Source organism: Hippoglossus hippoglossus, chromosome 14, assembly GCF_009819705.1.
Source record: "Hippoglossus hippoglossus isolate fHipHip1 chromosome 14, fHipHip1.pri, whole genome shotgun sequence".
Classification (NCBI taxonomy): domain Eukaryota; kingdom Metazoa; phylum Chordata; class Actinopteri; order Pleuronectiformes; family Pleuronectidae; genus Hippoglossus; species Hippoglossus hippoglossus.
Genome location: NC_047164.1, coordinates 16,167,412 through 16,190,636, shown reverse-complemented (window position 1 = coordinate 16,190,636; position 23,225 = coordinate 16,167,412). Strand labels below are relative to the sequence as shown.

At 41.7% G+C, this 23,225-nt stretch overlaps 1 protein-coding gene across 9 annotated transcripts in view; it reads left to right on the top strand.

Moving 5' to 3' along the window:
- Nucleotides 1–23,225, top strand: part of LOC117774988 (RNA-binding protein Musashi homolog 2) — a 251,138-nt gene that overhangs the window by 119,877 nt on the left and 108,036 nt on the right. For all 9 annotated transcript variants that reach the window (XM_034607765.1, XM_034607758.1, XM_034607764.1 and 6 more), the window contains exon 7: nucleotides 16,934–16,982. In XM_034607765.1, coding sequence (XP_034463656.1) covers nucleotides 16,934–16,982 — 49 coding nt within the window. The remainder of the gene's footprint in view (nucleotides 1–16,933; nucleotides 16,983–23,225) is intronic.

Here is a 23,225-nt window from a genome sequence, read left to right as displayed (position 1 = left end):
AACCACCAAAAAGAAGATTATTTATGTGGCACAAAATATAGATGAAACAGACGAACATGGCAAAACAATGTCAGGTTTTCTCTTTGGCCTACAATAAAACAATAGACGTAACAAATACTGGCTAATTAGACATTTTTGTTTGTGGGATTACTGCTAATTCCAACACTAGTTTGCAATTGCAAGCAGTCTTTGCAAGCCATGCATGGCACGACCAAAGTTTCTATTTTTTATTGAAATTAAAAAATATATTTTTGAGCAAGTTGTTTTGTATGTTCGACATCACTACCATCTGACATCAGATGCCTCACCAAAAAGAAGCAGTGCGAGCCATCACATTAGAGAGGTTAGTGTGATATATGTGTTCAATACTTAAATATGGCCCACAAAGGATGTTATAAAATTTTAATGACTCTTAATAGGAAAAAAAATTCCCCTCCTCCAGCGTAGAGATTTACAAATCAAATGCGATTGCCAGTGTGCTATGTGCTGTGGGAATTTTGAACATTTGTTTGGGTCACTTTAATGGACATTAATGATGGCTCAGTTTGATTACCAATAGCAGGACTGAAATACCAACCTTTTTACTCGTGATCCATCGGTTTCTGGCCTCCCTGCTGGAGCCAGTGTGGGTGGCATTACTCCGACCAACTGGCGGCTGTCTGCGTGGCTGTGATGGGTGTCATGCTGGGGGCCTCCATACAGGGAGACCCTCATCTGCTCACAGGATCACACCTCTCACCACTTTGCTCTTTCTATCTGACCCTGTCACCAGGCAGAGACTGACAGATACGGGCTGAGAGAGAAACCACGCACGAGCCAGAGAGAGTGGGTGGCATATTCTTTTAGATACAGACATACCTGAAATCCTTGCTAAATAAGATCAGAGATAGCTGTCAGATGCTTTTACTGAGCACACTGCATGAGAGCACGCAAATGGCACTATCAGTGAAGAAGTCAGAGGTCCAGCTACTCGAGAATTGAGGTTGTCATTCATGTCTTAAAGCATGCAAGTGTGAACAGTCTGTTTAACAGGCATAGCTTACTATCAAATCTCATACTGTACAGATCAGATTCCCGTTTAGCCATAAGTTATGATATGTGTAGATATTTCATGTTAATGCACACAGGTTACTTTTACCCCAGTTTTTTTTTTCTTGCCGGGGGTTCTCAGGGAGCAGTGGGTGGAAATGGAGAACATTGTATCTATGTATCTTATCCACAGATGGCTTGTGGTGGTCTGGTGGGGGCGACTGCAGAGCATCTGTGTTTGAGCGTGTGCACGTCTACATCTGTGTGCCTGTGTTGTTTTGGGTGCTAATGACAGTTGGCATTTGGCCACTATCAGTGGATTGTTAATTAGTATTGAGAGGTTTGGGGGAAAAACACATTCCCCTCTATCTCTCAGACAGATGTGTGTTTGATCCGCTTACCCAGCTCTCACACACACGCACACACGCACACGCACACACACACACACACACACACACACACACACATTCACTCACACACCGTCCATCCAGAGCAGAAATCTGACATATGGAAATGTCTACAAGCGAGTGCCTCTTGGCATACTGATATTGACAGAACTAGATTTAACCACAGAAGAAACAAAAGTCATGGATCATAGTGAAATTTGTTTTGGGGCTGCCAAATGTGAAAGAAATCAAATACACGATACTCAAAGCAAATGAGCAATGACTTTGAAATATTTCCTATTCATTCCTCCAACATAAAATGTAAAAAAAAAAAGACACATTTGTTTTATTGATTAATCTGCCTATTCAATTTTTTATTAGTTAATTAATAGTTTGGGCTACAAAACATTTTAACCATAGCTTGAAAAAAATCATCTTTTCTTTCAAAATACAGTACAGTTGGTATTTTTCCTAAATTACAATTTCTTACGGTTAAAGGTGAGGTCACCGAATGTCTTGTTTTGTTCGACCGACAGTGGGAAACCTAAAGATATTCAATTTACTGTGATGTCAAGACAAGGAGCTGTAACCATCAAATGATTCATACTTTTGCCCGAAAGCCGACTTAAACAATTAATCATTTCATTTTCTTCAGACCAGATGATCGATTATTCGACTAATTGCTGCAGCTCAATTTTCATGTTTCATCATTACTCATTTGTATAAGTTTCATTGGATGTTTTACTGTCAGATCCTTATTCGCAAAAATAGGAATACAATATTAAGAATGTGTATATTCATTTAATAAAAAAGGAGAAAAACAAACAGACATTAAAAAGAGAGTGAATGCCTGCACTCATAAGGACCATTATTCCCCAAACACCTTCATCAGAGTAAAGGACTGTATCGGCGGAAGAAGAGCGGTAATGAGAAGAGTTACTGTTTATTTTTCCTAAAGCCAACCTTTAACAAATCTCTACAAACTCACTGAGACTGGAGTTAAAACACGATTATAGCTCTCACTAATGTCAGCACCTTTGTCTGTTCAGTTAATTGTGGCATAGTTGTCGTGACGGAATTGCTCTGTGACCTTTAGTATTTTTATTTCTTCTGCTCTTCTTATATTTGCTAAGTGATGGTATTCTGGCTGATTAGCGTACCCTCACCCACCCACACGCGCGCGCGCACACACACACACGCACACACACACACACACACACACACACACACACACACTATTACAAAACACAATGTATTCACTCCCAGTACCCCTCTCCCATTGTTCTGCTTTATAACACTGGGAAAGGAGCATCAGTCAAGTATATTAGCTGGATCCTATTACTGTCACCAGATTGCCTCTCTGAGCCATCTTAAAGAGCCCCCAGACAAAACTTCCTGTCATGTTAATCCAAGCTTTAATAAATAGAGGGATGTGTAACCGTATTCAAATGGGGGCTCCCGTATTTGTGCTGACAAAGAGAGACGGGCTATCATGAAATGACAGATGAAAGTGTTTTGCATGAAAAGGAGCCCAAAAAAAGAAAAGTTTTTTATCTGTGCTCATTCTGTGGAGAAATGTCAAATTATTGAAATGGCCTTTTTAAAAAAGCTTAAGCCTAATCTAAGTAAAACAGTGCAGGTATTAGGGATGGTGGCCATTGTGAGTGAAATGAATGTTATTCAGCTCAAGCTAGCAGCTCATTTTATCCCTCTTGTTCACCTATTGATACCAAAGTACATAATGCACACCTTGTCTCCAAAGGGAGATTTATGTTCATCGGACCTGTGAACATTAGAGCATACTGTCATTGAGCGCGTTCACTGATTCATGAATACAGAAAGTCTGTTATTAAATTTTATTTTCTAGATGGTTATTCAGAGGCATTACTAGCTGTGTCATTTAGTTAAAGCTCAGACAGCCGCGGAGGTGCAGCAGGGGCCCTTTGCATTCCTGAGTGTTCTCATCACCAACAAAGGAGCTGATATCGACCTCTCCAATTCAGGGCCATCTCTTAGATTCACATGTGGAAAAGAGCAAAGAAACTATTTCTCCGAGAATGACTCGCTCTCTTTCAGACTCGGTTCATGTGCGGCAGGTCGCTCCTTGACTCTGAAGAGGAGAGCTGGTATTTCACGGCCGTGAACGCGTCTGTGTATTTTACTGTGCAGCACAGAGACTTCTCATTTCAATAATACGCTGATTGAATCTGAACATGTTTGTTCATTCCTGCCATTGTATGACTGACATGTTCCGTGTTTGCTGAAGCTGCACTTGTTTCCCTGGTGTCTCAGTAAATGCAGCATTAGTAGCAGGTGTCAGTTATAATGGAGATAATTTCAAAAATCAAATCACCAAAACATTTTAAACAATGTCTAATGAAACTGAAATTAAGATCCTAAGAATTATAGTGTAATACTGCATATTTGCAAAACTAAAAAGAATATTTATAGATGTTGTAATGGAAATATTAGTAATTAATGATATTAGAATGAATAATTCATTAAGCCCATTAGTTTAGGTAGTAATTATACATGTAGTAATAGTATTGTGGTTTTAGTGTACTTAATACTTGTTTCATTTTTATTAGGATTTGCAAAAAAAAATGAATTCCAATTTATATAAGTAGTAGTATAAGTGTTTAGTACAGCTAGCATTAATAATTTTCGATATCTATTAGTATTAGTAGTACTACATATAGTAGTAATGTGATTTTTTTATCATTTCTCTCAGTATAAAGCATTAATACGTGTGTTTCATTCATTAGTCTTCCTTTGACCGCGCACATGCAGACAATTAAATGAAGACTAGAAGATGGATAGAGGGGTGGATGTGTGAGCCTGTGAGAAAACTGAAAACCTTCTAAGACAGTTTTTCACTGAACCGCTGAGCTGTGACACTGACTCACCCACAAATCTCATTTTCAGTTTGTTGATTTTGACCAGAGTTAAAAACTGTAAAACTAATAAATAGTGATTTTGCCTCACCCTTAGCGAACACGTATAGATAATCAACTTAACAATTTATGCTATGTAGACACAGTTGATTTTTAATGGGGCTGATTTACGCCTCAAATTGATAGGGATGAGTATCCAGGCCTGTTATTGAAAAAGGTTTAAATGTCGGTAGCACCTTAATGTGTCAGTCCGCAGAAATGACCCTTTTCACTTTTACTGCTTTAGCAATGGAAACCGAGAAGTATCTCCAAAACCGTAAAAATAGTTTTTGACTGTGAGAATATTTAAATTCCAAAGAATCACATTGTTAAAAAAAAGAAATTAGTAGAGGTTAATAAACGTATTCTATATTAAAAGGGCAATCTCTCTAATAGAAGTCTTTTGTACCTGACCCCACAATAACTATTCTAGTGTAATCCCTTTGATCCTCTGCAACCTCTTCACATGTTCAACCCATACGCCCATTAAAACAAACCTCTTTCCAGCCTTCCCTCGCACTGAGTGTGTGTGTGTGTGTGTGTGTGTGTGTGTGTGTGTGTGTGTGTGTGTGTGTGTGTGTGTGTGTGTGTCTACTAGAAGAGAAATCTGATTGGCTTTTCCAGGAGGGAGGACATCATTTTAAATAAGTCCTCAATGTTAAACTGTTTGCTCTAGGGCTTAGGGATTGCTCACCTCTCCAAATACTATTTTAGCTTGAAAGCACAATATTTCCCAGCCTGCGCTTTCACATGGGAGAATGAGGGAGGGCCCTGGTGCTGCAGTTTCATGGAGGTAGCTTGCAGGCATACTCCATTCTGACAGAATGAGGAGGCATTCTGCAAGAGTGTGGCGGAGAGGAAAGGGGCCCTATTAATAAAATGACTCCATAATGGGTAGTTCCCTGCAGCTTGGCAAAGGAAGACAGGCAGATTGATGGACGAGGCCAAGGCCTACTTCCTCAAGCATACTGAGCTCAACTGTGTGGACATGCCTCTGTGAGGCCAAACGCAAGGCCAGACATAACAACATACTGAAGTCCCATTCATAAAGGAAGGAAGAACCTTACAGATGAGTTCCTGTTTTGCGTAAAAAGGGTCAAAGTGGCAGTTTTAAATGAGCAATATATCACCCCTAAGCCGAGCTGCAAAGCTACCTGGAGCTGGATATTCATGCTATATGAAAAGGGCCAGGCTTCTTTTCAAATTATACAATATACACAGTAATACGCATCGCTGATTTGAAGGATGGAACACGACAGCATCCACCTTAATTGTCATCTTACCTCAAAGTAAGAGCGCTCCAAGGTAAACAAGACTCCCTGGTTGACAGTATTACATTTGTATAATGCATAATTGGCAAAGACTACAGCCGACGTAAAATAGTATTTAACAGAAATATGGTTTGTTTACAAGAAAATCCAATTTTTGAGGCCGGCTTGGCCAGCAATAGATGTGCTAATAAAATATTGTTTTGCCACAACAGTGTTACGGTCTGCCCTAACAATACAGCAGTGTCCTGAAGGCATCACTCCATCATCCTTTCATTACATTTCTTTGTAACACTACATTGATTAGAGTGGCCTCAGCATGACTGCCGTTTTAATTGTGTATTTGCTGATCTGAAAGCTGCACAGAGCGCTGTGGTAGGATCTGTCCTAACCATTTCAACAATGCTCTGAGGCATTCTTTGACACACAAAGTTCAGTGTTAGAATATACATCAGTTTGTATCACCATAGCGACCTCCTTGGATGCTGAGCAGGGGACCTCATAAATATGTAATTCTGACAGATATGAGGAATTGTCTTCCTCGAGTGTTCCTCTCAAGCCATTTTGTTAATGTCAACATGAAGGAAAGTTACTGGAATAAGTGTTGACATTCAGCCCATGGTGTATATCATTAATAATTACATACACAATAATTTCTGTCGGATGACTGCCGAAAAACACTTGAATCACATATTTCTGTTGCTATCATTTTTTGGGTAATTGGGTATAAAAAATAGATGAATGGTGAACATGAACCCTCTAAGCTTATTCCCTGTGTTGCCATACAGTGGGCTTCATTCATGGCGCATATCTACAAACGTGTACACATTTAATATTAACACTGGTTAAATGTGTCACTCTAAAGAACACACTGTCTAGTACGCGTATTTCCATCGCAAACATCCAGCATGCTGTAAAGCAAGAGCAGTTTGACCAATCACAGCACTGAATTTGTTCCCCTCACCTTCACCCAGCTATGACAAATAAAATATTCACAAGCTGTGATGCTAGACAAATGTTGACAGCTCTTTCTGAGCCATAGTAGCTAAGATCTGCAAATATACAGCAAAACTTGCATTGCTCATCCTTACTGCAGCTGGCTGAGGATTGTTCTTTGGGGTTGATATCATACACGGTTTAAAAAGATTATGAACAAGGTGTCTTCATTTGCTCCCGTTGTGTCAAAATGAACTATAATATCATGGTTAGAGGTGCTGCCATCTTTTGTTTTGACGCATTTAGAGCCAGAGTTCCACAGATACAAATGCACGGTCAAGTCTCAGCTGTCAATCATGAGGTTTCATCCTGTTTCAAATAGCATCAAATAACTAGTTTAAACCAAACCTAGTAGAACATTTATATTTTGAACATACCAGTGGGATAAGAACTACCTAAAATGACAGAAAATGTTATTAACGTTTATTTTGACTTTTCAATTAAGCCCATGTTCCATCCACTAACATGGATGAAGCAGGCTTTATGACCTATACGGCAGCCAGCCACAAGGGGGCAATCCAGTCGATTTGGCTTCACTTTGAGAGAGCTGTCATGTCATCCATCTTTGAGATTGTGAATTAAGTTAATCATAAGCATCTTAACATTACTTACGTATTGACTAGTTAGCAACCTACATCAACAACATTTACAACAACTTACATTGAAGTTTGCTAAATAATTTATATTTTCAACGTGTTGCAGATGTTTAAACATTACTTCTCAAAGAATTCCTCAAGTTATTTATTGCAGCATGATAGAAATGAGCAGAGGAGATAAAGGCTCCCCCTGCAGAGAAAAAAGGCAAGTGCTCCGCAGAAATTCCTAGAAAGTTTACAAGCGATAGTGACGTCCCTGCCATGCATTCTAAACAGTCTGTGATAATGATGATATCTCCCCAGAATGAAAATAACAAGTGCTCATGTTGGGATAAGACATTGTAGAAATGTGTTAAGTCCTGTAGCTTTGACTGGTTCATACTTAGAGAATATTTTCATGGTGAGCATGTCTGTATAGTGTGTACAATATAGGATATACCACATGTCTCTTATTAATTAAAAAGTCGTACTGCCGGGGTTGTCTTTGTGTCTCCCCTTGTTTTCTATTTTCCAGAAATATAATGGAAAACTTTACATAGCTTTTTCTAATTAGTATGCAAATTGACATGAATGGGAAAATAATAGTCATAAACCAGATGAAGAGTCTGGGATAACTAGAAGAAACTATAAAACAGAGATATTGACTAAGAAAAATAAAGAGAATCGGGGTAGACGGAGAAGACAGCAGATAAGCTCCTCTTCACCCTACATCACTCTGCCATTTTCTCTCTGTGTGTGTGTGTGTGTGTGTGTGTGTGTGTGTGTGTGTGTGTGTGTGTGTGTGTGTGTGTGTGTGTGTGTGTGTTTGCACTCTAGCCATGCATTTTTATCAGTTCTGCTGAGGGGTGCCACTCATCTATTATAATAAGGAATATTCCTTTTGGGAAAGAAAGCTTGTGTTCCAGATTAAACACAGCTGGCTTGGCCTCTGCTGTGGAAGTGAAAAAAAAAAAAGACTAGCTCATCCATCCAGGCTCACGCTTAAGAACAGTGTCCCTTTTGCCCCCTTGTGTAATTGCAAGAGCTTATAGGGAGCTAAAATTTTGCCCCCTGCTCCTTGTTAAACCAACACTTGTAAAAGCGCTCAAGCGTGGATGCAGCACATTGCAGCTCAACGTTCCCAGACAATGATATAGATTTCCTCTACAAAAGAACAATTGAAAGGGTTGTCACAAATTTGTCCATTGTCACTGGGTCGCTATCATTTCTCTGTTAATTGCCATCATTGTAATAGAATATTAGATGCTCCGCACTGCAAAGGGAGTGTTGATGAAGGGGCAGTGCCAGCTGAGCTTTCTCCTTGACCGTGACCCTCATCTGTCATAATGGTAATGATAATAATAATGTGATAATTCATTGATCTCTGTAGGGATTTTTATTTTTTCTCTTTACCTCTTCCAAAGCGAGGCTATGGGGCAAGTTCTCTCTAGAAGACAGATAATCAGTGTCATGCTCAGAGACATAAGGGGGCTTAACACTGGACACTCTCTCTACCCAACATGCATTTGTTTTTTTGCTAGGTTTATCTGGATAGTAATAGTTCATATCACCTGTATTTTAACAAATAAAGATATCTCAGAATCATATAGTGAACAATATTGAGCATATTTGATTTATTGTGAATACAGGTAGATTGCATATAAAGAGACGGTTACCTGATCATTAGGAGTTTCAAGGGCTTTAAATGTGACTAAGGTGCTTTTGCCATTTCCAAATACTTGATCATTAATCCTAAAAGACAGTTTCTCATACGCTGCCAAAACTCCAAGCTGAGAGAAGCACTCATGTTTCTGCCCCTAATTAGGTTTATTTATTATCATTTATGGCCAAATAGCACTTGCAAACGTTTGAATACATTTTTCCAATGTGGGATTCCCCAAGTAGTTTGGTAAATACGTGCCGGCTGTTTTCTGTACATCAGTCCATCTACACATTTGGCAGCAATCCCCAGGACCCAGCTGCTGGCTGAATCCCAGACGTTTCACACCTCTCTGATTATTTCCTTTACATATCCTACTGAAGTCATATTCTGAAAGGGGAAGTCTAATGAGTCTCCTGACTAAACAAAGTAATGAACGAGATGTTAATCGGTATGAGCAATCCTGCTCCTCGATTTTTAGTTTAACAGAATTGAATTGTCTCATCTTGACGAGTGCGGTCCTCTCACCGCACCATGATGGAAGTTAATGTTATCCTGTAGCTATGCTCATTGTGATGTTGTAATTTTAGTTGGACAAAGCTTTTTTCACCGTGCGCCAACTGAATATCTCACATCCCGACATAATTTTCACGGGTCGTTGTGCATAATTGTAATTTGGTCAAGAATAATTTACGCCAACATCGTGTAGTTGGAATAAAAAATACGATTTTTTTTTACCCCAGGATTTCTTAAAGTTGAATTTGCCACACATAGACTAAAGCAGTCTGTAAGCTTTTCAAAATAATCTGCTCTTCTTGACATCATCTGATGAAGCCATGCAAATAGCACAGACCGGCGCGCTGGCAGGGTGAACACAAATCCCAGTAATCTCTGATACCAAAACTGACACCACAATCGCCCGACAATGTTTTTCTTTCCACTTAGGTAAAAGTGAGGTTCATAGCAAATGTAATGGATGAAGGCAATGAGGGCGAGACAAAAATGTCTGTGCACTAAATACAAAAGCCACGTTGGGTCAGAAACAAGCCCCAAAGGCTCGAACAAAAAGAGGATGGGCACAACCAGTCCCAGGTCACGCTATCTGTGGTTCATGTCTCCGTCCCTTTGGCATCAGATATGATGTATATCAGTGTCACCCCCAAATTGCAGGAAAGCTGCTCTGATAGCCTTAAGCCGTGGGCTGAATGTAAATATGCATTTGACACCTATCTAAATCGCTGTCATAATTCATTTCTAGAGCTCTTAAATCTCCCCCTGTCACCCGGCACCTCTGCTGTTTTTCTGTCCAGAAACAGAGCACATTAGCCTTTATTGATGCCTGTGTCCTTTGATACATAATTCATCATTTCACCACAACAGTCTTTTTTGAATTATTATGCATTTTTCCGAGGTTGCTCAAACATATGGGGTTATACAGACACAAGAGGTTGCAGATGTTGCCGGTGTGGAGTTAAGTCTCATGGCATATGACAGGAACAGGATTGGTCCCTTTTTTCTCCATGTTGTTACACCAGAGTTATGTAGAGCGTCACTGACGCGTCGCTTTCAAGTTGACCGACATCATGTCGTTCTGTCCTTCAAATCGATCTGTGTTACCCGTAAGCCTCACACCTTCTGTTGGTTCACATCAACTTCTCACTCAGGTATTGTTCAGCTTGTGGCACAAGCACATTGGAGGTAAAATATGCAAATATTATTGCAGTGTCACATGGTTCATCTGAGTTATCTGACACCATCTGCCAATCAGCTGGTATTTCTTTCTAACGTATTTATGTTACGGATGAAAAAACAACCTTATGTACTCAATGAACCATTCATTGGGGTGTGCCAGTACATAAACCACTTAAATCAATTAATTTATTATCTTTAAACAAGTTTTGTATATTTTATTCCACTGCAGCTCAGCCACTTGTGTCTATTATCCTCAGTGATCTTTGCAGTACAGGAAAGTTACTGACAAACACTGACTTTCACAAAAACAAAAACAAAACATACCGGACAAGTATGGTGGTCTTTCTTCTAAAGAATAGAAGAGTAGGTCAAGTGCACAATCTAAACTTCTTACATCTGTAGAAGCCAAACTCTGTTGGCATTGCAGCACCAGGTCCCAGCTCGCCTGCTACCCCTACCTCTGTCGACTGAATGAATAAAACCTTACAAATTAAAATGAAATAACTTCCAAGAAATAACATGGACAGTCTGAACTGGAAAGGCGCCCAGTAGAGCCCATACCTCCGCCAACAGTCCTCTTAAATTCAATCAAGCCAAACCCATTTGTATGTGTGCCTGATTTCTTTTCATCACGATCTTTATTTCTTGAGAAGGTCACAAATTGCCCAATGCCCAATCTCACAATGTTAAAGAAACACAAAAAAATATCCAGAACAAAGTTGGTAGGTTATTTCTTTGCCCACACTCCGTCCATCCACCAACTTTCAATAAAATCGGTTCTGTAGTTTTTGCGTAATCTTGTGTAACATCCTTAGCTGAGATAAATATAATACAATATGTCTAAAACTGACTCATTCAGCTCTTCGACTCTAAATGATTCATCAAATCAAAAACATTCACTGCCTCCCAATACTGTAACGTTTATATTGATATCCCACTAATACATCTACTGCCACTGTCTGTTTAGCATTCTTTTTCTTTTACCTTGTATTGATTTTTTTCTTAATTCTAACTAATACCTGCTGAATCAAGGGATTTACAGAATGGGATCAAAACACAAAAGGGAAACCAGTATCATATCACTACCTTCTGAATTGTGATTAAGAGTTAAATTGCTCGAAAGCCAACAATTGACATACCCAGCATATCCCGTCAGGCCTTTTTAAGAGCAGGTTATTTGGTTCAGATGTATTTGCTGCAGGTCTAGTTAAAGAGCTGCCCGGCCCTCTGCCCCCAACTGTCTTCCTCCAGCAGCCTTCGCTTTTTAAGTGGCCGTGGACTGTTCCAGTGCATACACCACGGTGAAATAGACTTTTGCTCTTTTCTTCATTGTCACAAAAGGCCGGGCACTTCGCTGGAGTTCCCATTCCCCTTTTACATAGTGATAAGACAGCCATTATCCTTTGAACCTTTCTTTTCACCGAGCCAGGAGAAAAGGAAGAGTGAAAGAGGAGGAGGAGGAGGACAGAGAAAGATTTCTTCCCTGAGGTGAGCCTGGCCTCACCTCTGTGTGGTGGGCTTTTTTGTGCACGGTGAAGAGGTCCTTAACCTTCTATCAGATGGAGGCACACAGTTGTGTTCTGCTTGAATAACTACATTGAAAAGCCCTGAAGCACGGGAGATGGTTCTATAGACTCCGCAAGAGGCAAAGAGTGAGAGAGACGGACTGGGCGAGAGAGAGGGAGAGAGAGAGACAGAATGGGCCAGAGAGAGAGGGGCGATACTGTATTGTATGACCTGCTGAAGTGTGACCCTCACATGATGTGCACCTCTGTTAAAGTGCCCATCTGTGCTTCACTGTGAATTTGTGTTCTTTGTTGTACGGGTCTCATCGACAGGGTGGACGTCCGCTCTTAATGTCACAACAACAGTTCACACATTTACATTGTGTAATACACTCCAATTAATACACCTCTCTTCATTTTACAAAGTAGCAATATTATTTTTAGCAATCACAACCAGAATGGCTCTCAGTAGAGCGGATACCTACACAAAGTCCCATCACCCCCTTAAATTCAATCGAACCAAACCAAATTGGACACACACATAGATTCCAGTCCACTAAATATGTGATTTTTTTTTTCCCATCACGATCCATACATTATTCCCTGGAAAATCAATCCTGTTGTTGCAATTTTATCACCACCTCCAAATTCTCAAATTTCAACTTGACGAGCAAGCAACAGTCGGGCGGTATTAAGCGGTTGCAACCACGTAGGGGAGAACGGGTTTTTCGCTTGCCTCGACCCTGTGCTCGCAGAACCACAGCCTGAGCAGTAATGCTAACTTGCGAGTTAGCCTTTCCATTCGCAGATACTGTTCTGCCTGCACGCAATTAGGGTTGGGAACCGAAACTCGGTTCCAAATTAGAGCCAAATCCCAAATGCCAAGTACTGGGTACCCGTAAAAAAAAAAGAATTTTGGTTCTGCTTATCGGTTCCTAAACTGCAAAGACACCGTATGTATCTGCCAGGACCTGCCTATATGACTACGTCACACACTACGCAACAGCCTGTCCATTTGTTCAGCAAGACCTAGCATGCATGGATAACGTGGCTAAGATTAGCCGCGATAAACAGTCAAAAGTCTGGTTGCACATCGAAGCTCACCAAATACAGCACGGCGTCGATCTGAAAGACTGTACAGCGTTTAATGTCTTGCTGTCTCTGAGCCAGAGTGTGTCATCTTCAGCTAGCGGTAGTAGCACCTCGCTAGCACCTCCAGTAGAGCTAGGGGGAGAACGAGCTGCTACGGCATCAACACACCGTTCCCGCTGGCATTCATGGGAAAGCTGACTAACATGACTTGTACGAATTATGTCAGTAGGTTTCCTATAAAAAAAGACGTACAACAAGCAGCTCAAAACATTATTATCCACAAATGGTTCAACTGCTACTGATTTCCACTGTGTTGTTATGGAATATATGAGAGATTCATATTCATCAGAGATCTTAAAGTTGACAATTATTGATGAAACATTAGCTTACAGCGACAGTTAGAACATTTTCTTTTAATTATCTATAAATACGACTGTGTTGTTGGGTTCATTTAAACACCAGTATTTTCACGGCAAAAAGTTTAAACATTGCATCTATTTCAGTTACTACTAATTTACACAGTTGTGTTAAAGACATTGAGGTTGATACAAAGCCTCCTTGGCAGAGGTTTCAAATGAAGTGATTATGTTTAGCTACCTAACAAAACAAACTCATTACGTATTAGTACAGAAATCCTAACAGTGTTGTGATCTGGCAGGTGCTTGTGAGTATTACTGAATTTTGATGAGCTTCAACTTAACACCACATCTCATATTAATCTATAGACAAAATGGTTACTTACACCATAACAGTTGTCATCACAGTTTGTGTTGGAAGGTGGCGCCACCACTTCGTCAAGTCTTGAAGAAAACAAGAAAAAATCTCTGCCGGTGATTCGATACACACTTCGTGCTGATTTGTGCGCTACAGACTGTTGTATCAATATTATTGATATTAGATGACAGAAGTCAAATGCAATACGTTTCTGCCTCCCGTGTAAATGCTCACGAGCTGTTGACCATTCTTGTCGAACTAAATGTTTACCATAGTTGGTAAACACACCATCCCATCTTTTCTCTCCAGTGAAGCTTTTCACGCTGTCAAATGTGGAGACGTTATAAATTGTTCCTTGTGTTCTCAGCAAGTGGAGAAAAAAAAGAAATGATTTGAATGAAAGTTTTCTCTATTTCATTTAATTCTAGGACAGTATAATTATCTGGCTAGGTACTGAATGTGACAATGGAGGAACCTTCCATCCAAAAGTGTCTCCGTGTTCTTCACCCTCCTGCAATAAAATCACAACCCCCTGCACGACAAATTCCAGTTATTCTACTTCTTGCCACTTTAATGCGATTTTCATTAGATTCCGGGGCATGAGATAGGGGTTAGGTTACGGGACATTATAAATGTCTTTTTTATAAAACTGTTGCTGCAGGTGGTATTGCTTGGCAGCTGTTTATTTGTTCACCACTTTTATATGTGTTTCCACCGTGCAGGCATCAGATTGCACTCTGTGACAAAGCAAACTTGTCTGCTGCATCAAAATGTAGGAGTTTAGGAAAATTAACAACTTATTAGTAAATTGCAAGCTGCAGTATATAGGGCTGATGAATTTATTCTCACACTTGATAGTTCATTCCTGTCTTGTCTTCAAAAGATTGCTGTTAGACCTCACATAGACCTCCTGCCTTACTCTGAGAAGACGTGAGTAAGTGAGGCTTTAGTTTAATTGTTTATTCAAGACAATTGATGGAGCAAATCCGACTAGTTAAACACAACATATTTTTGCGCTGCTCCCTCACACGTGACGCTCTCTACTCACTATTACACACATTCGGAGCAAACTCTTTGTAATAAGGTGGTGTTATAATTAACCTCCATCCACCGGTAGGCCCTGATTCCCCACCCACTTCAGGAGCTTAGTTCTGTGTACTGAGTGACAATACTCTCTGTGAGCACAAGTGAGAGTTTCCCAGTCTTTAAAACCGTCTGTTTTCTTACCATTCAAGTCAAGTCACTATCACATTTTTAAACTTGTAACCTTAAAACGTTAACCTTTAAGTTGATGAATGCTCTAACTCAACAAATGTCTGGATCCTTAGTTATTTGAGAAATAAGCTGAGCCTCGTCAGACAACCAGTGTCTGCACTATAGAGCATATTTTTAACGCTAAACTGCTTCACCTGATTCAGTGTTTTCCCTGGTTTTGATCACCTAAACCTATATTGTCTTGCTGGAGGGGGACTTTGGCAGATTATTTGACTTCTAATAACCTCCTGAACCACAAACACTGTAGGAATCCATCCATCCATCCATTATATATACTGCTCAACCTTTTGAGGGTCTCACGGGAGCTGTAGCCAATCTTTGATGACAGTGGGTGGGAGGCAGGGTGCAACCTGGAGAGGTTGACAGTATATTGCAGGAAGCCGCATTACCTGGAGGAAACCCATGCAAACACAGTGAGAACAAGCAAAAGAAAGATCCTGGTCAAACCGGGATTCAACGTCTTGCTGTGGGGCGACAGTGCTAAATGCCGTATCACCTTTCACCATGAGCTGTTTATATAAATGCTGTAGTTAGGAAAAAAAGTAAATGAAATGCAGTTTTGTACCATTGTTACTTAAAGTGTATGGCAGACAGCTCACACTGTTGGGGAGCCCCTCCCTCCTGCTTCCCAGCTACTATTTTAATCCAGCTGGACATTCTTGTTCACCAGTGGAAATCCCAGTTAAATCCATATACTGTGTATGCAAGTTACTTCAACTCCAGATGAATGTTGCTGGCTATATTTGGCAATTTTTTTAAAGTATTTTTGGGGAAGTGCAAAGAAAGTGTGCTGCATGTGGCCTGTAAGGCATGCAATGAGTAACTGGGCCCTACAAGCTGTGCCAACGTCTTGTGTGCCAAATGTGTGGCAGGAGGGTGGCATGAACAGTGTGCCAGTACTAGTCTGCCTGGCTGCCAGGCACTTCTCTTTATCCAATCAGACAGTTCAGCTTGAGTGAGACCCCTATTCTTGTCTCTTCCTATCGCCTCCTGAAGCTTTGTCACCCTCCTATGAAAAACTAAGGCGCATGCTTGTGTGCACATCTTTTCCCCCCGCACAGCATCGAGCCTCCTTGGTACGCCGTTACACTTACCTAGAGACCATAACCAGGGAGAAAATGGTGCAGAGTGTTCCCTCTTTGTTTCTGTCTGCTGCTGCTACTCTCGATATTCCTCTGTCCTTTTTTTCGTATTATTCTCCCAAGACAAAATCACAGTTTAAATGAGCATTTCTTCAAAGTTATAGGGAGCAGAGTGAGTCTGGGAGATCTGTTTTTCAGGGATAGGTGAAGAAGAAATGCTGTCTGTCTGTGTGTGGCATTATCGGACATGATGAGGGATGATATTATGGGAGAAGCTGCTGCCGATGCGGCTGCGAGATGAGGAAGGATCCCTTTTTTCTTACGCTCGCTTAGTGGATTGTGTCGATCTGTCACTTTCCCCAAGACCGGACATCAGTGTTCATCACAATAAACATACTGTCGACACAATTCTCCTTTTCCCCCCCTTTGCTTGTCATTAATATTAATTTCCTGCCCTTCTTTGTCACATTTCACTCACATTTAATCCATGCAATGAGATTGCTTAAAGCCCTGTATCATTCAAATTACAAACTACAGAGAATGGTAACCTGGCAATAATCCTGTGGCCGCAGAATGATTACGTAGCGGTGTGAGAAAGAACTACTTGTAAATCAGCAGGAATCTATATTCTAAGAATATTTACAGTGAGATGAGATGTGATTCAATGGGGAGAAAAATCACATGAAGTACCTGAGCTAATGTCACATCTCCTCTTGTGTCTTCCAGGTTGACGACGCCATGCTTATGTTCGATAAGACTACTAACAGACATAGAGGTAAGTCACACGGCTTGTGTTCTCGTGTCTCTCCATTTTTGTCTTTTTCTGAAAGGTGAGAAAATAGTCATTCTACGTCCTTTCCCCATGAGATAACACAGAACAGTTCCATTTCACATGATATTAGGTGTACCATCTGTTCAACAATAGGAGCGTGTCAAAGTAATCAATAAGCTGGTATGGTGTTTAGAATGTTTGAGCGTTAGACGGTGTGTGTGTGTGTGTGTGTGTGTGTGTGTTTGTGTGTGTGTGAGATGATGCTGGTGTGAGTGTTTCAGAGAGGTGCTTAAAGGGTGTAAAGATTGTGTGATGGTGGGTGCTGTGCAGTCAGATAACAGCATCAGATAAGGCCCAGGAGAAGCACGGACTTTATCACTCTCTCTCATCGGCTCCTTATCTTAGATGAGGGGACGTTTCTCTCTCAAGCAGAGGACTTTCCAAAGACAGGTTCCCTCGCTGCACCACAATGCGGCGTTGCGTATTTAAGGCCACAGCGGCGGGCTTGCAGGCCAGACTTAACCGGCCAGACTTAACCGCCAGTAAGCACATATAGGCCCTGTCACTTATCCTGAGCCCCGGTGCCGTGGCTGTTACCGGCTATGAATCCTCACATAGCTGCGTTGAAGGAACTTTTAGGAGACAGGCTGTCCCCGGCTGTGTACGTGTCCATGCATCATTGTGTGCGAGAGCAGTCGACAGGCACTGACAGGTATTTCCACGAGAAAAAGGAGCAGACACTTCTCCGTTTGTCACATTAGTCAGCTCACTTGTAGGCAGAGCTGGCATCGCACCATCTCACTGAACTGGGCTGAGCGCTGTTTTGCCACATGAATGTAAACATTTCTTCTGCACCGAGCGACACATCCACTCCGTGTGTATAAATGTTTAAGTGCAGTTGGCGTGCATCGAAAGCTGTAGTGTCTGTTTTATGTGCAAACTGTCTCTTCCTACTGTATCTGTGACTCTGTGTGTGCTCTGCATGTGTGTATGCTGCGCAGACAAACTCTTTGAGTCTGGTAAACAGTTTCTAAGTGTGGAACATGTGAACTATACTGGAAGTGATCTATGGCTTTGAGGGGATTTTGATCTGTAGTGACAGAACCCAGTGTGAGTGTGTGCTTTGAGACGGAGGCTCTTTCTCTCTTTTTTTTCCCCATCCGTCTCTCTCTCTTTCCCTCTTATTTTTGGCTTGTCTCTCTCCTCTGTCTGCTGCACTGCCAGCCCTCTGTGGAAGGGGATGGGCGCCGCGCTCGGGGAGTGTGTTAGGCGTTTGCCTCTGGGCAGCAAAATGCCCTTCAAATGAAGACAATGATGGAGAAACAGCCTCCGCGGCAATTTTTCTGATGACAGCGGACGTATTTATATTGAGTGTGACACCGAGGCAGGTGGCAGGTGCAGCTCCTCCTGCACTTTCGGCTTCTTCTAACTAGCATTTCAGAATTTGGTCCGATGGTAATTTGAGACGGTAGATACGCATGTGATGCTTTAATCTTAAAAATACAACAGGTCTTCCAGATGAATTGCATCAAATATTACAGTCCCATAAGAACATTTGAATAATTCATCGGAGCCATTGGTGCGATTGTGTAATATTAATGGCTCAGCTGCCCCGTGACCACAAATGAAAGGACACTGAATAGATGATAAGAGAAACCAGTGCCTGGGCCCCGCTTTACCACTCCCCACCGATCTAGTGATGGGCATCTGGCAGCCCACAGTCCAAATCAATTTTCCACCTGTGTTCATTTTTATCTTACAGATTGATTCATGAAAAAATAATCCCCATTTTCTTCCTGCTGCACCGCAATAGAAATAACACATCCTTTATTTAACAATTCAAATGTCACACATCGCAAATTCTTCGAAAACCACGCTGCCTTTTTTTCTTCTTCCATAATTATAAGGCCCCAAAATAACAGTTCACTTTGTGACTCTAATGCTTTGCAAAGTAGCGCAGGGAGACTATCTTGTCGTACAGTGTGTCTTGCAGGTTTTAACAGCAACGCAGACACACTGTAATAAAAGTGTGACGTCGAGCTTACACATGTAGGTGCACTGCAACTTCCTTTTAAATCTTCTCTGCCTCTAAACCTTAAAAGAACAACAGCTGCATGACATTTATAGTGTTTTTTGCCGAGACAAAAATAAGGAAACAGGAAGCAAATGTCCCTGCAATCAGTAAACACATTTATATTTATTTCTCGAGCATTTGTGAGGTTATGAAAATAATTCTTGTGCTGTAATCGAATTAAACACAATGTGGGGACTGCACACTCACAGTATATTAGGGTGATGTGCATAACTGGCTGTTAGATCACAGCAGTTAAAGGTGATCTCTTACAAGGCCTGCTGTGACTCACACGATGACCTCACAATCACCTCACTTTAATGTTATCTCGGCGCCGTTTTTATTTTCCCTATCGAGCTTTTTTATTTTAAATAGAAGCCGGATTGTATAAGGCTCTAATGCTTTGTATTTTCTGGTTGTTTATCGTGTATGAGATTCATGATCACCGCTTGATTGTAAGTGTGTTTTCTTTCGGGCTGTGGTGAATTGGATAGAGGACAAACGTCACACTCGACTAGTAGCAGCATTGTCCTTCAGACGGTCCCCGCGAGGCTGGCGAAACGACAGCCAGAGGAGACACTCTCTACCCTTCTCGTTTTCTCTCTGCGATTTTTCTTTTTTCTTGACTCTATCTCTGCCAGTCACTCAGTCTTATTCTTTCCTCCTTTTCTTTTTACACAGTTGCACTATTTCTGTCCCACACCATTCTCCTGCACCCTGCCCGTCATCGTCATCACTCCGTTTTCTCCCGTCTTTCCCTCTGTCTCTCCTGCTAGAGGACACTCGCTGTAAGCAAAGCTCCTCACAAAGGCGCACGCTGCACACCATCTCCTTGGCATTTAAAGGAGTAGAATACGGCCAATTGTGTTGGAAATTGAACTCTCTAAAGCCTCCCTTCCCACTGCAGCAGTTCATTGTGGGTGAGTTCAGTGTCTTTGGTGAGCAGCTTGGGCTGTCCAGAGGTTGATGCCAGAGGGCGCCCATTGTTCCACGTTCTACTGCAGTGTCCCCATCACTCCGCCTCCTTTCAAAATTCTATTCTTCACCTGATACTCATTCTGTGACGGAGGGGTAAACGGGAATCTGTACATTTCGGAATATTTCGCAGAGTAATTTGTGATTATTCTTGTTATTTCTGGATGGTTTATTCAGCGGTGTGGGAGGTCCAGATTGCAGTATGTGCATGTGTGCGCTCCAAAAACACAGGCTTTGCCCTGGGACGGGGCCGCGAGCACAGCAGCCACGTACCAGTCGTCATTCCCAACACCCTCCACATGACTTCACGTGTCTCCGTCAGATGGCAGGACGAGCTGCACGGGTGGGAAATAAAAGCGTTTGAAATAGCCCTGAGTCAAAATCATTCTGTCATCCACTGCCTACTCCCGTCCTGCAAGCTGACATATGATCCATGATCTAAAATGTGATTTTTACTGTCAAACACAATTGGTAGTGCCAGGGAGCTTGTTGCTGAGGTGATAAAAATGGCATCTCTTAGAGGACTGTGTGATGAAAGAGTGGCACAGTGGCGAGTATCGTTTTCCGCCCAAGAATCAGTGTTTAATTTAATAAGTAAAAAGTACAGTGGATGATTGACGAATTCTTTGTCTTGCTAGCGATACGCATCCTTTAATAAGTGCCTCACAATAATTAGCCCTCCCTCATCACCGCTCTCTTCATGAACACATCTATGTGGCATTATTCCATGCACTTAATCCATGTAGGAGCTTTTCTATAAGACACATTTATAATAAAGAATAGACCTATTCTTCATCTGATTTGATTGTAACACAAGCAGCTTCTCAGCATCATGCCTAATCCACATGAATCAAAAAAGATAAGTGCATGCTATGCAAATTAGCACATTGCAATCCCAATGCTAAATTACTCTCTTACAATCATAAGTAGCTCTTTAATTGGGTCAAAACTGCACAGCACAGTGATTGTTTGATTCATGCTCTGCAAAAGTCCCTGCTCCTAAAAACCCGTGTCAGCCCTCGCAGTGTTCATCAAGGTCTTACTTTTCAACAAGTTTTCAGTTAATTACTGTGATTTAAAAAAGAAATTGAAGGTGGCTTCCATATCTATTTTGGGCCATAGACAGGTTCTCTCTCACCTTTTTAATGACACCATTAAGAAACATGATGCAATCCCGGTGTAACTTTCTTTCATATTGTTTAACATTAGTTTGTAACCAGACAGCCCCCATTAGGGTAGCATCATAATGACTGTGTGACTGATTGTAAGCCAAACTCCTTCTTTATTTGAATGATGCAAGTAATAGTAATGCGCAACAGTGTTGGGGACCGGGGTAAAGAGATGGAGGCTGAATTGTTTAAGTCACCAGGCTGCTGGGTATGAGAGAGCCACTGAGCGAGGCACATACTAGAAGCTGTGTTCCTGGAGAAGAAGGGGGAATCGTGGTTTCGTGCAAGGACGGGGCCAAGGCTGTGTGAATTTGTGTATGGGCCTTTTTTTCTGCGGGCTTAAAGGGCTGGTTTTCTTCTTGGCAGACGAACAGAAGGCTGCATTGTGTGTGTCTGTAATCTCTTTACCTGGATTGGCAGCAAAGCCAGCAAGTGCAGCTCCCAGTGTAGAATTGGCACTGAGGAGTCAATGTCACACTGAGCGAGCTGCTTTCCAAACAACCAAAAAACCGGTTGTGTCTCTGTGAGACGGTGTGTGCGGATGCTCCCTTTTTTTTTTTCTATTTTTTTTTTTTTTTTTCAGTGTATGCCCAAGCCTACAAATATACCACACTTTCCAAAAGACTAACAATATCACATTGCATAGTTGTTGTGGTGTTTTTTGTGTGTATGTGTGTTTGTCACAATTTGAAAACTATGCTTTAGAGAGCAAAAGTCTTTACCCCAAGATGCACAAGCTCATACTGTAACAAAGGCTTGAGTGGTATTAGGTGTCATTATACACCAACTATTTGACATAAATTTGCCTCTCCCGCCTCACTGGGCGAGAAGAAAAAAATAATTGGCCTCATTATCTTTCATCTCTTTGGCATATTACATTCATTATTTTATACAAAGACTGCCAGTATGAGTCCTGTAACCTGGGAAGCAGAGCTGCACCTCCACAGGTTTAACTGTTGCTCCCTGAAAAGCTGCGGCGTTTGACGTCACCACAATGCCTCATCAGCCACCGGTGCTAGGGATTGAACATGGCCGACTGAGCAGAGGATGTCTGTCTGCAAAGTGATTGCTGGCTCATTGACTGAGAAGGAGAGGAGGGGAAACGGGAACAAGTACAGTTAGAGAAGAAATGGGAAGGGAAAGAGAGGAGAATGGAAAAGAAGGTGGACCGAGCACAAGAAAAGCAGGAAAACTAGAATGAAGGCATGGTGAGGAGGGAGAGAGAAGGAAATAAAGAAAAAGGAGAGTGGCTCAGTAGGAAGCTTCCCCCTGCTGGTTCCTCTGGCTGGAAGCTGCTGCCGATGGCTTCAAAAGAGCGCCAGGCAGTCTAGGCCTCCGCTTTTAGCAATTAGAGATCACTCCAGCGGATGCCTCCTGGCCAGCCTGCAAATCCCTCAAAAATACCCTCTGATTACTACTGTAGGACACAGGCTGTTTACCAAATGGATCTAGCACTGCTGAGAGTGAGGTTTGATAATGCCTTCTTTTGTTCGGGCAAGAGTGAGAGCAGGGTCATTTGAGTTTTAAAGATGGCTTGTCTTCAGACATGAATTTCCACCAGGGGAAGGTAATATAACCAATCCTTTAAATTCTCGTCCAAATAGATGTGCGAGCAAATGGCCGGTGCCGTTTTTACACGAGAATAAAAACGAAACTTGAATACATTGTCTTGGCACAGGCCTGTTTTACCAGAGGACCAGATCTTCTTCGGTGGTTAACATGCCAATGTCAATGCCAATCCCTCCTCAAACAACCCTGAGTCCCTGTATGTTCCACGGGAGCTGTCGCGTGCACAGATCGCAGCTCCTCTGTGCTCTGTCACTACTGTAAAGCAGTGCAGATGCAGAATAAAACAAGCAACCGCTGTGCCCGGCTTAACTGATTGACACGGCATTCGCACCAAGTGGAATCAGATATTCCTGCACGTTTCCTTGCATTGCTTCAGCCTTCCAAGCTGACAGATCCCTCGCTGTATCCTCTCACCTTGACAGACCGGATCTTGGCGATTAGTGTGAATGTCATTTAAATGGC